At 44.0% G+C, this 13,835-nt stretch overlaps 1 protein-coding gene across 1 annotated transcript in view; it reads left to right on the top strand.

Annotated features, from left to right (window-relative positions):
- LOC134912399 (inactive tyrosine-protein kinase PRAG1-like) overlaps positions 1–8,568 on the top strand; it is a 44,349-nt gene extending 35,781 nt beyond the window's left edge. Inside the window, exons 5-6 of the mRNA XM_063919906.1 lie at positions 2,476–3,215; positions 5,152–8,568. Of these exons, the coding sequence (XP_063775976.1) occupies positions 2,476–3,215; positions 5,152–6,186 (1,775 nt within the window). The 3' untranslated portion in view covers positions 6,187–8,568. The remainder of the gene's footprint in view (positions 1–2,475; positions 3,216–5,151) is intronic.
- The last annotated feature ends 5,267 nt before the right edge of the window (positions 8,569–13,835 follow it).

Raw genomic sequence — 13,835 nt, 5'->3', positions numbered from 1 at the left:
ACAGGCAATCTGCTCCGTCTCCACATCATTTTTCTCCTCATACATGTCGACACAAACGTACCGACATACAGCACACACACAGGGAATGCTCTGATAGAGGACAGGACCCCACTAGCCCTTTGGGGAGACAGAGGGAGAGTTTGCCAGCACACACCAAAGCGCTATATATATATACAGGGATAACCTTATATAAGTGTTTTTCCCCTTATAGCTGCTGTATTGTTAATACTGCGCCTAATTGGTGCCCCCCTCTCTTTTTTAACCCTTTCTGTAGTGCAGTGACTGCAGGGGAGAGCCAGGGGAGCTTCCCTCCAACGGAGCTGTGAGGGAAAATGGCGCCAGTGTGCTGAGGAGATAGGCTCCGCCCCTTTTTTGCGGACTTTTCTCCTGCTTTTTTATGGATTCTGGCAGGGGTTAAAATTCATCCATATAGCCCTGGGGGCTATATGTGATGTATTTTCGCCAGCCAAGGTGTTTTTATTGCTGCTCAGGGCGCCCCCCCCCTAGCGCCCTGCACCCTCAGTGACCGAAGTGTGAAGTGTGCTGAGGAGCAATGGCGCACAGCTGCAGTGCTGTGCGCTACCTTGGTGAAGACAGGATGTCTTCTGCCGCCGATTTTCCGGACCTCTTCTGTCTTCTGGCTCTGTAAGGGGGCCGGCGGCGCGGCTCTGGGACCCATCCATGGCTGGGCCTGTGATCGTCCCTCTGGAGCTAATGTCCAGTAGCCTAAGAAGCCCAATCCACTCTGCACGCAGGTGAGTTCGCTTCTTCTCCCCTTAGTCCCTCGATGCAGTGAGCCTGTTGCCAGCAGGTCTCACTGAAAATAAAAAACCTAAACTAAAACTTTCACTAAGAAGCTCAGGAGAGCCCCTAGTGTGCACCCTTCTCGTTCGGGCACAAAGATCTAACTGAGGCTTGGAGGAGGGTCATAGGGGGAGGAGCCAGTGCACACCAGATAGTCCTAAAGCTTTCTTTAGATGTGCCCAGTCTCCTGCGGAGCCGCTATTCCCCATGGTCCTTACGGAGTCCCCAGCATCCACTTAGGACGTTAGAGAAATATATATATATATATATATATATATATATATATACACACAGTACATACTGTGTATGTGTATAATTTGATTCAACAGAATATTTGAAATCATTAAAAAACAAATAAAAATGGCATGAATAAACGATGGGATCCTTCACTTAATAATTTGCATCTAAAGATTGTGCAACCATCACTACATTCATGTGATTTTTGTAGTTATCAAAGGGACCTCTGCACCTGTCAACAAGTAATTTGGCCCACTCTTCCTGAGCAGACTGATCCAGCAGTCTCAGGTTTGGTGTGTGCCTTCTCCAAATTGCTTAATTCAGCTCTTTCCATAGATGTGCAATAGGATTCAGATCAGGGCTTGTAGATGGACACTTCAGAACAGTCCAGTATTTTGTTCTTGGGTGTTTTTAACTGTGTGTTTTGAGTCATTTATCCAGAGACAGAACTTTCTGACGCTTGGCAGCATATTTTGCTCTAGAACGCCTTACTAGTATTTGAGATTTCATTGTGTCCTGCACAGAATCAGGTCTACCCATGCCAGACCATTTTGACTCCTCTGTCCAGCGTTGTTTGTCAGTATGCATTTTAGCTAATTCCAGTCCAACATTTTTTCTACCATTCTAATTTTTTTCTCACCTGCTTAAATCTGGTGTCTTTTTTTTTTTTTTTTTTCCCGCTTGTGGCTGCATCCAGGGAGGTTAGCTACAGTTCCATGGACTTTAAACTTCTAAATAATCTTTGCAACTGTATTCACAGGAACATCAAGCTGTTTGGATATTGTCTTATAGCCTTTACCTTTTAACATGCTTCTCCTATAATTTTCTTTCTGATCTGCTCAGACAACTCTCTCCTTTGCTTTTTCTGGTCTATGTTCAGTGTGGTGCACTTGATGATACCAAACATCAGAGTAATAACTTTTTTTCTTCATATCAATAAGGTGAATGACTGATTAGAATAAAGAAGACGTGTGATGCTAATTGAAGGAATCAATTCGTTTGAAATGTTACTATCATCCATTTATTTCTTATCTTTTCTTAGGGCCTGGACAAATATGTCCAGGACATTTAGAATAACTTTGTAGACTAAGCAATATAATAAAATTTTCACAGTGTCATTGCTTTATTCTATGACAAAGCAAAGCCATGCAGGTAAACATGTGACAGTAACTTTTAATTTCAGCAGTTTTCAGGAGGAATGAAGCATTGTTTCAATGACATTAACAAATAAAATGTGTGCAAAATATGCATGTGATAATTAGTTTCAGATCAGCATGGAAACTATATATAAGCATTTATGCAGTATTTAATGGTCTCAGGTTTTATCAAGGTTCTGCTAATCTCTTTTCATCTTGCTATGGGAGTAAATATTTTATCATTTAACAAATAATGTTTCACAAGAAAGTTATTCTAATGATTCCATCTTGTCTGCAGGTCAGTCATGTGATGCAGTTACTTCACCAACTGTTACGTCTGGTGGTGAAAGAAAGCATTTTGCCCAAGTTTCATTCTCTGTGGACTCCGGAATGGAAGATCAGCATGGACCTGGCCAGCCACCGCCACTACCAGTAAAGAAGTCTATGAACAGGGCTGTGTCAGCTCCAGATAACTCCGCATGGGGAAGGGCTTTCCCATCAAGAACAGGGATTGGCCCAAAAAGTCCCGCACTCAATTTAAGTCAGTCAGAAAACAATGTTTGTGGAGATGATACTGTACTACGTAGCTATCCTTTAAGTCCAGTTGACCGACAGGCCATGTTTTCCTCCTCTGAGTCTTTAGAGACCTGCTGCAGAGCGACTAGTCATAGAAATGAGATTAGGAGCAGGAATTGTGTTCAAAGCAGAGGAACCCCAGCCCTATCTATTTCACAGCTAAGTGTGTCCAGTCATGCTTCCTCTGCATCGAGTCTGCAGCTCCATCACCTTCTTAGCAATATAGACAGCAAAGAAGGCATGTATGCAAAGCTCAGTGGTCTTTATGCACAGTCTACAAGGCGGCTGATGAAGAAATGTGAGGATTACTTCATGCGGGACCAAAAGAAGGAGCAACATTTCAATGAGAACAATTGGTCACTCTTTAAGTTGACAAGCAACAAACCATGCTGCAATGCTGGGGATGCAATTTATTACTGTGCAACGTGTGCCAATGACCCTTCCAATAACTATGCAGTCAAGGTAAATTTGAAACGGATTTAAATATGTCTTTTGCTAGGATGAAGTGATTGTACAGATACCTTTTGAGTTATTATTTTAAATAGCATGCACACATTACCCAGCACCTTGCAGATATTTCAGTCACTCACATCAGCTGCACCAATGGAGCTCACAATCTATATTCTACAGCACATGCACACACCCACACTTTTTTTTTTTGTCATTAGCTAATTGATTTGTAAGTATGTTATTACTAGAGTGTGTGTGGAAACTGGATCAAGCTTGAAAGGCAAACAAGTTTATACAAAACAAATACATTAAGGAAAAGAGTCGATTACCTGCAGTGATTACTGGGTGGGTAAAGCTCTGGCTTTAACGCCCGGAGCTATTCAGTTTTCTGAATTTCCCTGTGCGGTAACCCATAGATTCTGTGTGTAGTGCCCAGAATCTGTGGGTTACCCCGGGCAGCAAGCCCCAGTCTCTGGCGGTTTTGGATTCTGGATTTAAAGAGCTAATGTTAATAAATACAAATCGCGCCTGGTTTTGTATTTAAAACTATTGCCCCTTTAGATCCAGCAAACGAAACTGCTGAAGACACGTTGGCATTGAAAAGTGCTGATTAGTGAATTTATTCCCTGGTGCCTGTGGAGGCCATTGGACACTGAACGTATTCTCATGATCATGGAGCCAGCTTGGGGAAAAGGCACAATACTTTGCTGAAAGTAACCCTCATAAGATGCTATAGACTGTGAACATAAAGGGATGTACATGGTTAGTAACATTATCCTGGTAGTCTGTGGCATTTAAACACTCAAGTATAACCATGTAGCTGGCTAATATTTTTCAAAAAATGTCTTCAAAATCCTTTTTAATTATCAAATTACTTAAATAATAGCTATTTAAACCTGATTCAATATAAAAAAAAAATTGACAAAAATTCTAAATCATATTTAAATAGCTATCATTTACATATGATTAAACAAATCTACAATTTAGGGGCCACACAGAGGCAAGCAGGTAAGTGGTCTAATGTTTACCAGTAATGCATTCCCCACACCATTACACTACCAGCCTGAACCATTGATACAGGGCAGTATGAATCCATGGATTCATGTTTATACTTGCTGTAGCACATCTACTTCAAGGTTCATCATGCTGTCCATTCAGAGATGCTCTTCTGCATACCACTGTTGTAAAGCTTAGCGAGTTGTGTGACTGTCAGCTTCTTGTAAACTTGAACCAGCCTGGTCATTCTTTTCTTAAGGGCCCTACACATTGACCGATCCGCCGCCGAGCTGCCCGACGGCGGATACGGCCGACGGACGACCCGGTGACGGGGGGAGTGAAGTTTCTTCACTTGCCCCGTCACCCGGCTCCATAGAAGTGCAGGCAAATATGGACGAGATCGTCCATATTGGCCTGCATGCACAGCCGACGGGGCACCAGCGATGAACGAGCGCAGGGCCGCGCATCGTTCATTAATGAAGGAGATCGTTTATATTTTTTAGTGATATCGCCCAGTGTGTAGGTCCTATTACTGTTTCCCCCACAGAACTGTTGCTCTTGGCCATGTCTGTATCTTTTTTTTTTTATATGCATTTAGTCACTGCCGCAGTATCAGCATTAAATCATTAAATAGGAGATGTAAAAGTATATCTAATAAAGTGATTACTGAGTTTATTCTATTTCAAAGTCTTTACGCAATTTATAGTTTGCTACCACATATTTCAATTGATAAAAGTTCATATTAATCAAAGAAAACTTCTTTTGAAACTTTTGTAGGGTCAATGGAATATAGTTTTTTAATCAGCACATTAATGCTGATATCACATATAAGTCAATGTTTTCTATTTGTATGTTGTACCTGTACACATTTAAAAACAGAGATTTTTATTTAGGGATCTGTAAATATTATTCATATACTATAGTTATGTTTTGTATTTGCTTTTATTTGCAGATGTGCAGGGCAGAGGACACAAGAACTCCACAGTATTGCAACCTGTCGCTTCCAGTCCACTTCAATATACAGCAAGACTGTGGCCATTTTTTGGCCACTGTTCCTTCAAGTTTGCTACATCCCTCGGAAATATCCAAAGGCTCTTCAACTACTGAAACATCACAAGTGTCTGGGGTGTCAAATGAGGAGGACTGTGTGGTGGTTATCACTAGGGAGGTTCCTTACTGCACAGCTGCCTCCTTTGTCAGGGAAGCTGTATCCACTCATAAAACCCAGCCAGAGATATATGAGCGCCAGGTTTGCCTTCTATTACTACAGCTCTGCAATGGCTTGGAGCACTTGAAGGAACATGCCATCATCCACCGAGACCTCTGCTTGGAAAACCTGCTTCTGGTCCACTGCCAAACCACACCTGATAAGATTAAAGATGGCAAGTATATTCCAAGACTTATTGTGAGCAACTTTTCCAAAGCCAAGCTGAGGCCAGGCTCTGAGGACTCCAAACTCCGAAGAGATAAAACCAGACTAGCACCTGAGATTATGGCCGCCTCCCAGTACAAAAAGTTTGATGAGTTCCAGACAGGGATACTTATTTATGAACTACTTCACCAACCCAACCCATTTGAGGTCCGCACAAGCCTTCATGAGCATGAGTATAGCCAGAAAGACCTTCCTCCACTTCCTGGCTTATCCGTTTACTCTCGTGGGCTGCAGCATCTTGCCCACTTGTTGTTGGAAGCCGATCCAATCAAACGTATCCGCATTTCTGAAGCAAAACGCATTCTTCAGTGTCTGTTGTGGGGTCCAAGGAAAGACTTAACAGATCAGCCGTTTAGCCATGAGGAGGCTTTGCACTGTGCCCTGCAAAATTGGATTGATATGAAGCGAGCCCTTCTGATGATGAAGTTTGCAGAGCGGGCTCTGGAGCCCAAGTATAACATCTCTCTAGAGGATTGGCTGTGCTGCCAATACCTGGCGTCTGCAGATCCATGCTACCTTTATAAAATATTGAAACTTATCAAACTTATTACGTGATAACGGAAGCCACTTGAAATCTGCCTGCAGAGAGGACTTGTAGAGTATTTTATGCTGCCCTTAAAAACAGGTAACAGTGGCCATTTTAACTCGTAATAATGAGACCACATGCAGCACCACTGGTGATTTAATATTACGCCACTGATTAATTTGCCTAAAATAATTTCTACAAATGAGCTTGTAATATCAAACAGGTTGTATCTATTGAACCTTCATCTTTTTTCAGTTTTGTTAAAAGAAAAAAGTGTACACAGTTTGCTTCACAAATTGTTACCAATGTGGGAAATGCTACATGCATTATTTTAGATGAAGTTGCGAATTTACAAAGCTGTCAATCATTTGAACATGTTGTTAGGGGTAATAATTATGCAGCCAGTTAATATATACTTAAAACTAATATAAACTGATGTTTTGTTGTACTCAACTCCTATAAATTTTGTTTACAATAATTTCATTAGAAGAACTTAGACCCCTTACCAAAATACATCCTTTTACTAGTGTGTTACACTAGGAAAAGCATGAACCAGGATGGCAATAGACCCAATCCCTCCGTACCAGAAATTCTTGTGTTCAGAAGCATTTGACACTGCTTTATTTACTTGCAAGTTTGAAGGACTGTCACCGTATATCAAAAGCCGTTGCATTTGACATGCAGCCAGCATCACTGGTGATTTAATTTCATGCCAGTGGTTAATTTGGGTGTAGTAGGGTATGCTGGCGGCCGGGCTCCCGGCGGCCAGTATACCTGCTCCGGAATCCCGACCGCCGGCATACCGACAGCTGGGCAAGCGCAAATGAGCCTCTTGCGGGCTCGGTGGCGTGCTACGTGCGGCGCTCTATCTATTCTCCTCCAGGGGGGTCGTGGACCCCCCAAGAGGAAGAAAAGTGTCGGTATGCCGGCTGTCGGGATTCCGGCGCCGGTATATTGTGCGCCGGGATCCCGACAGTCGGCAAACTGAAGACCACCCGGTTAATTTGCCCTAAAGCATCTCTACATCTGGTGCCTGTAATATTTGTACAGGCTATGTCAATTAAAGCTTTATCTTCTGTAAATTTTATTTAAAGAGGGGGAAAAAAATGGTACACAGTTATTTAAATGTTAAATCCTGACATCCATTGGCTATTTTATTTAAATATGTAATTTTCCAGTCTGATCCTTTACAGGAATCCCAGCTATAGTGAAGTACATTAGTGTGAGAACAGAATGAACTATAAAACTTATCCTTGGGGTCTATAACTACTCCTACTCTGCACTTTCCCGCACATTTTATATAAGCATTTGCTGAGCTAATCACCACTAACAATAATTGAATATTATTGCGACATTTCTGCAACTTCTTTTCTCTTTTTACTCTATGCACACTGAATATCCTGTATGTAAACCAGTATAGGAAACCTTACAGAGCATGAAATGATTGCTGCAATTTAGTTATAATACTTTTATTATGTTTTCACTATTTTGAGTGTGGTTCGTTAGATCTACAGTAATAAGATACAGTCAATAGGTCGACATGCAAAAGGTCAATGGGGTCAAAAGATCAACACAAAAATGGTAGACAGTAGAAAAGATCGACATAAAAATAGTCGACAAGTTTTTTTGTGTGTCATTTTTGATGTTTCACCATATCTGAGCCAAATTTGTCAAAATGTGTACCCTTGTGGGCCCGCTTTGCTCGCCACGCTTCGGACAAGGTAACTATTCCCAATCCTAGTCAACGTGGATGGTAAATAATGAATACATTGAACAAATCTTTTTTTTTTTTTTTTTCAATGGTGTCAACGATGGTCATGTCAACCTTTTTGAACCGGTTGCACTTTTAAGCACTGTTGAACTTTTGCCTGTCGACCATTTGGGGTTGGCCAATTGTCTATCTTTTTACTGTAGATCTATTAACCGGATAACCACTTTTTAGGGTGTTTGCATCTCCACAGCCAAGTTTCCTTACCATCTCCCTGTTGTATACATGCCTGCAGGAGATTTAAATAAATGGCTGCTGCATGTTGTATAGCCCACACAGAACTTAATAACTATGTGTATACACAAAGACATAAGTAGCCAGGATTGCTGCTATAGTTTACACATACCTACTGTTTCATTAGCAAAGTAGTGGTATAACTTACTTTATACGCCAGCATTTCTGTATGATAGATGTATATTTGTTATATAAAAGTATCATGTAATACAGGGGATCCTAATCACATTGCAGTGCAATGGTTTGTTAGCTTCAAAGTTTTTTTATTGTTATTTTTTTATATTGTTAACTTACAGCCATTTCATATTCTAGAAGGATATTGAAAATGTAAATTTTATGTTCTTTTGTTTTGTACATATGCTGTTTTAGGTTTACAGTAACATTCAAAAATAATAAAAAGTAAAATACATGTGTGTGACCAGTTTTTCAATCATTTACAAACTATTTTTATTTTGTGATTCACCAGCTGCTGTTTACATTTTCCCATGACTTGTTGACGTTAAACATGTTATAATAAAATTCTAGTACAGTACTAATGGAATAATTTTAACTCTTTCTGGGATGTGGTTAGGATCCCAACGGTCAGAATCCTGAAAGCGGAATCCCGAAGGTCACAATGCCAGTCGATCTCTACAATGAGTAGTAGGGCTACTTTTAGGGTCAGGCTGTAGGAGGAGATGGTTAGGCTGCAGGAAGGGATAGTTAGGGTTAGATTGCGGGAGGAGATGGTTAGGGTTAGGCTGCAGGAAGGGATAGTTAGGGTTAGATTGCGGGAGGAGATGTTTAGGGTTAGGCTGCAGGAAGGGATAGTTAGGGTTAGATTGCGGGAGGAGATGGTTAGGCTGCAGGAGGAGATGGTTAGGGTTAGATTGCGGGAGGAGATGGTTAGGCTGCAGGAGGGGATAGTTAGGGTTAGATTGCGGGAGGAGATGGTTAGGCTGCAGGAGGAGATGGTTAGGGTTAGACTGCGGGAGGGGTATGTTACAGCTCTGTTTGCAGTGTCACCACCGGCATCCTGACCACTGTGTACTATTAGGTATAAAATAAGATACTACACATTTATCGGATTTATTATCCTAAATGTTTTGGACCTGGGGTTTTCTGTAAATGATTTGAAGCATCATGATGCTTCAAATCATTTACAGAAAACCCCAGGTCCAAAACATTTAGGATAATAAATCCGATAAATGTGTAGTATCTTATTTTATACCTAATAGTACACAGTGGTCAGGATGCCGGTGTTTAAATAATGTTAAGTTTAATAATGAATGCAAGACTGGGGTTATTTTCAAATTATTTAATATTGAAACTGTTCTTACCTTACATTGGTTGAACAAGGGACAGTGGGCCTAATTCAGAGTTGATCACAGCAGCAAATTTGTTAGCAGTTGGGCAAAACCATGGAGGTCATTCAGACCTGATCGCACGCTAACTTTTTTTGCTGCGATCAGATCAGAACTGCGCATGCGTATGCATCGCAATGCACAGGCGCGTTGCACAGGTACAAAGCGGATGGTTGCTGTGCGATGGGTTTTACAAAGAATCCATTCGCACAGCCGATCGCAAGGAGATTGACAGGAAGAAGGCATTTGTGGGTGACAACTGACCGTTTTCAGGGAGTGTCCAAGTGTTTACAGGGCGGGTGTTTGACGTCAATTCCGGGTCTGGACAGGCTGAAGTGATCGCAGCGGCTGAGTAAGTTCTGGCCAACTCAGAAACTGCACAAATATTTTTTGTACCGCCCGGCTGCAAATGCGATCACACACTTGCACAGCTAAAATACACTCCCCTGTAGGTAGCGACTATCTGATCGCAGCGCAGCAAAAAAATTGCTAGCGAGCAATCAGGTCCGAATTAGGTCCCATGTGCACTGCAGGGGGACAGATATAACATGTGCAGATAGAGTAAATGCCCATACACACTGGGCGATTTTGAGCTGAAAGCAGGTCACTTTTGGTGTGTTGAGCTGCTTTCAGCTCAAAACCGGCCAGTGTGTATGCCCAAACGATGAGCAGTGATGCGCGCTCCCACTTCATCGCCAGCGGCTGCCGTTCATCTACTGGTATTACCAGTAGATGAATGGCGGGGTGAGCGGCTTTCCATAACGTCCTGCTATGCAAAGCCGCTCACCCCCGCAGACATTGCTGGACAGGAGGGAAAAGCACTCGGTGTGTATGCACTGAGCGCTTTTCAGCCCAGCGATGTCAGCGATCATCGCTGTGCATACACGCTGGGCAAAAACACCCAGTGTGTATGGACCTTTAGAATTGGGTGGGGTGTGTTAAAACTGAAATCTAAATTGCAGTGTAAAAATAAAGCAGGCAGTATTTACCCTGCACAGAAACTATATAACCCACCCAAATCTAACTGTCTAACTGCAAATGTTATATCTGCCACACCTGCAGTGCACATGGGGGGTAATTCTGAGTTGATCGCAGCAGCAAGTTTGTTAGCAATTGGGCAAAACCATGTGCACTGCAGGTGTGGCAGATAATAAGAATTTACTCACCGGTAATTCTATTTCTCGTAGTCCGTAGTGGATGCTGGGGACTCCGTAAGGACCATGGGGAATAGACGGCTCCGCAGGAGACTGGGCACATCTAAAGAAAGATTTAGGACTATCTGGTGTGCACTGGCTCCTCCCCCTATGACCCTCCTCCAAGCCTCAGTTAGGACACTGTGCCCGGAAGAGCTGACACAATAAGGAAGGATTTTGAATCCCGGGTAAGACTCATACCAGCCACACCAATCACACCGTATAACTCGAGATAGGAACCCCGGTTAACAGTATGATAACAACGGAGCCTCTGAACAGATGGCTCGCAATAACAACCCGATTTGTGTAACAATAACTATTTACAAGTATTGCAGACAATCCGCACTTGGGATGGGCGCCCAGCATCCACTACGGACTACGAGAAATAGAATTACCGGTGAGTAAATTCTTATTTTCTCTGACGTCCTAGTGGATGCTGGGGACTCTGTAAGGACCATGGGGATTATACCAAAGCTCCCAAACAGGCGGGAGAGTGCGGATGACTCTGCAACACCGAATGAGAGAACTCCAGGTCCTCCTCAGCCAGGGTATCAAATTTGTAGAATTTTGCAAACGTGTTTGCCCCTGACCAAGTAGCAGCTCGGCAAAGTTGTAAAGCCGAGACTCCTCGGGCAGCCGCCCAAGATGAGCCCACCTTCCTTGTGGAATGGGCTTTTACAGATTTAGGCTGCGGTAGTCCCACCGCAGAATGCGCCAGCTGAATAGTGCTACAAATCCAGCGCGCGATAGTCTGCTTAGAAGCAGGAGCACCCAGTTTGTTGGGTGCATACAGGATAAACAGCGAGTCAGTTTTCCTGACTCCAGCCGTCCTGGAAACAAATTTTCAGGGCCCTGACTACGTCCAGTAACTTGGAATCCTCCAAGTTCCTAGTAGCCGCAGGCACCACAATAGGCTGGTTCAAGTGAAACGCTGATACCACCTTCGGGAGAAACTGAGGACGAGTCCTCAACTCTGCCCTATCCATATGGAAAATCAGATAAGGGCTTTTATAGGACAAAGCCGCCAATTCTGACACACGCCTGGCTGAAGCCAGGGCCAACAGCATGACCACTTTCCACGTGAGATATTTCAAATCCACAGTCTTAAGTGGTTCAAACCAATGTGATTTCAGGAACTCCAAAACCACATTGAGATCCCAAGGTGCCACTGGGGGCACAAAAGGAGGCTGAATATGCAGAACTCCTTTGACAAAAGTCTGAACTTCAGGCAGTGAAGCCAGTTCTTTCTGGAAGAAAATCGTCAGGGCCGAAATCTGGACCTTAATGGACCCCAATTTGAGGCCCAACGTCACGACCCCTGCTTGCAGGAAATGCAGGAATCGACCCAGTTGAAATTCCTCCGTTGGGGCCTTCCTGGCCTCACACCAAGCAACATATTTCCGCCAAATGCGGTGATAATGTTTTGCGGTGACATCCTTCCTGGCTTTGATCAGGGTAGGGATGACTTCCTCCGGAATGCCCTTTTCCTTCAGGATCCGGTGTTCAACCGCCATGCCGTCAAACGTAGCCGCGGTAAGTCTTGGAACAGACAGGGCCCCTGCTGCAGCAGGTCCTGTCTAAGCGGCAGAGGCCAAGGGTCCTCTGAAAGCATCTCTTGAAGTTCCGGGTACCAAGCTCTTCTTGGCCAGTCCGGAACCACGAGTATAGTTTTCACTCCTCGCCTTCGTATTATTCTCAGTACCTTGGGAATGAGAGGCAGAGGAGGAAACACATAAACCGACTGGTACACCCACGGTGTTACTAGAGCGTCCACAGCGATCGCCTGAGGGTCCCTTGACCTGGCGCAATATCTTTTTAGCTTTTTGTTGAGGCGGGACGCCATCATGTCCACCTGTGGTCTTTCCCAACGGTTTACCAGCATTTGGAAGACTTCTGGATGAAGTCCCCATTCTCCCGGGTGGAGGTCGTGCCTGCTGAGGAAGTCTGCTTCCCAGTTGTCCACTCCTGGAATGAACACTGCTGTCAGTGCTAACACATGATTTTCAGCCCATCGGAGAATCCTTGTGGCTTCTGCCATTGCCCTCCTGCTTCTTGTGCCGCCTTGTCTGTTTACATGGGCGACCGCCGTGATGTTGTCTGATTGGATCAGTACCGGTTGGTTCTGAAGCAGGGGCCTTGCTTGGCTTAGGGCATTGTAAATGGCCCTTAGCTCCAGAATATTTATGTGAAGCGAAATCTCCTGATTTGACCACAGTCCTTGGAAATTTCTTCCCTGTGTGACTGCACCCCAGCCCCGAAGGCTGGCATCCGTGGTCACCAGGACCCAGTCCTGTATTCCGAATCTGCGGCCCTCTAGTAGATGAGCCCTCTGCAGCCACCACAGCAGCGACACCCTGGTCCTTGCCGACAGGGTTATCCGCTGTTGCATCTGGAGATGGGACCCGGACCATTTGTCCAACAGGTCCCACTGGAAAGTCCTTGCGTGGAACCTTCCGAATGGAATTGCTTCGTACGAAGCTACCATTTTTCCCAGGACTCGTGTGCATTGATGTACCGACACCTGTCCCGGTTTTAGGAGGTCTCTGACTAGAGATGACAACTCCTCGGCTTTTTCCACTGGAAGAAACACTTTTTTCTGGTCTGTGTCCAGAATCATTCCCAGGAACAGAAGATGTGTCGTCGGGACCAGCTGTGACTTTGGAATATTGAGAATCCAGCCGTGCTGTTGTAGCACTTCCCGAGAAAGTGCTACCCCCACTACCAACTGTTCCTTGGACCTCGCCTTTATCAGGAGATCGTCCAAGTACGGGATAATTAAAACTCCCTTCTTGCGAAGGAGTATCATCATTTCGGCCATTACCTTGGTAAAGACCCTCGGTGCCGTGGATAACCCAAACGGCAGCGTCTGGAACTGATAGTGACAGTCCTGTACCACAAATCTGAGGTACTCCTGGTGAGGAGGGTAAATGGGGACATGCAGGGTAGGCATCCTTGATGTCCAGAGAGACCATGTAATCCCCCTCGTCCAGGCTCGCAATAACCGCCCTGAGCGATTCCATCTTGAACTTGAACTTTCTGATATACGTGTTCAAGGATTTTAAATTTAAGATGGGTCTCACCGAACCGTCCGGTTTCGGTACCACAAACATTGTGGAATAGTAACCCTTTCCTTGCTGAAG

This window comes from Pseudophryne corroboree, chromosome 1 (genome assembly GCF_028390025.1).
Source record: "Pseudophryne corroboree isolate aPseCor3 chromosome 1, aPseCor3.hap2, whole genome shotgun sequence".
Classification (NCBI taxonomy): domain Eukaryota; kingdom Metazoa; phylum Chordata; class Amphibia; order Anura; family Myobatrachidae; genus Pseudophryne; species Pseudophryne corroboree.
This window is presented reverse-complemented; position numbering and strand designations above follow the sequence as displayed.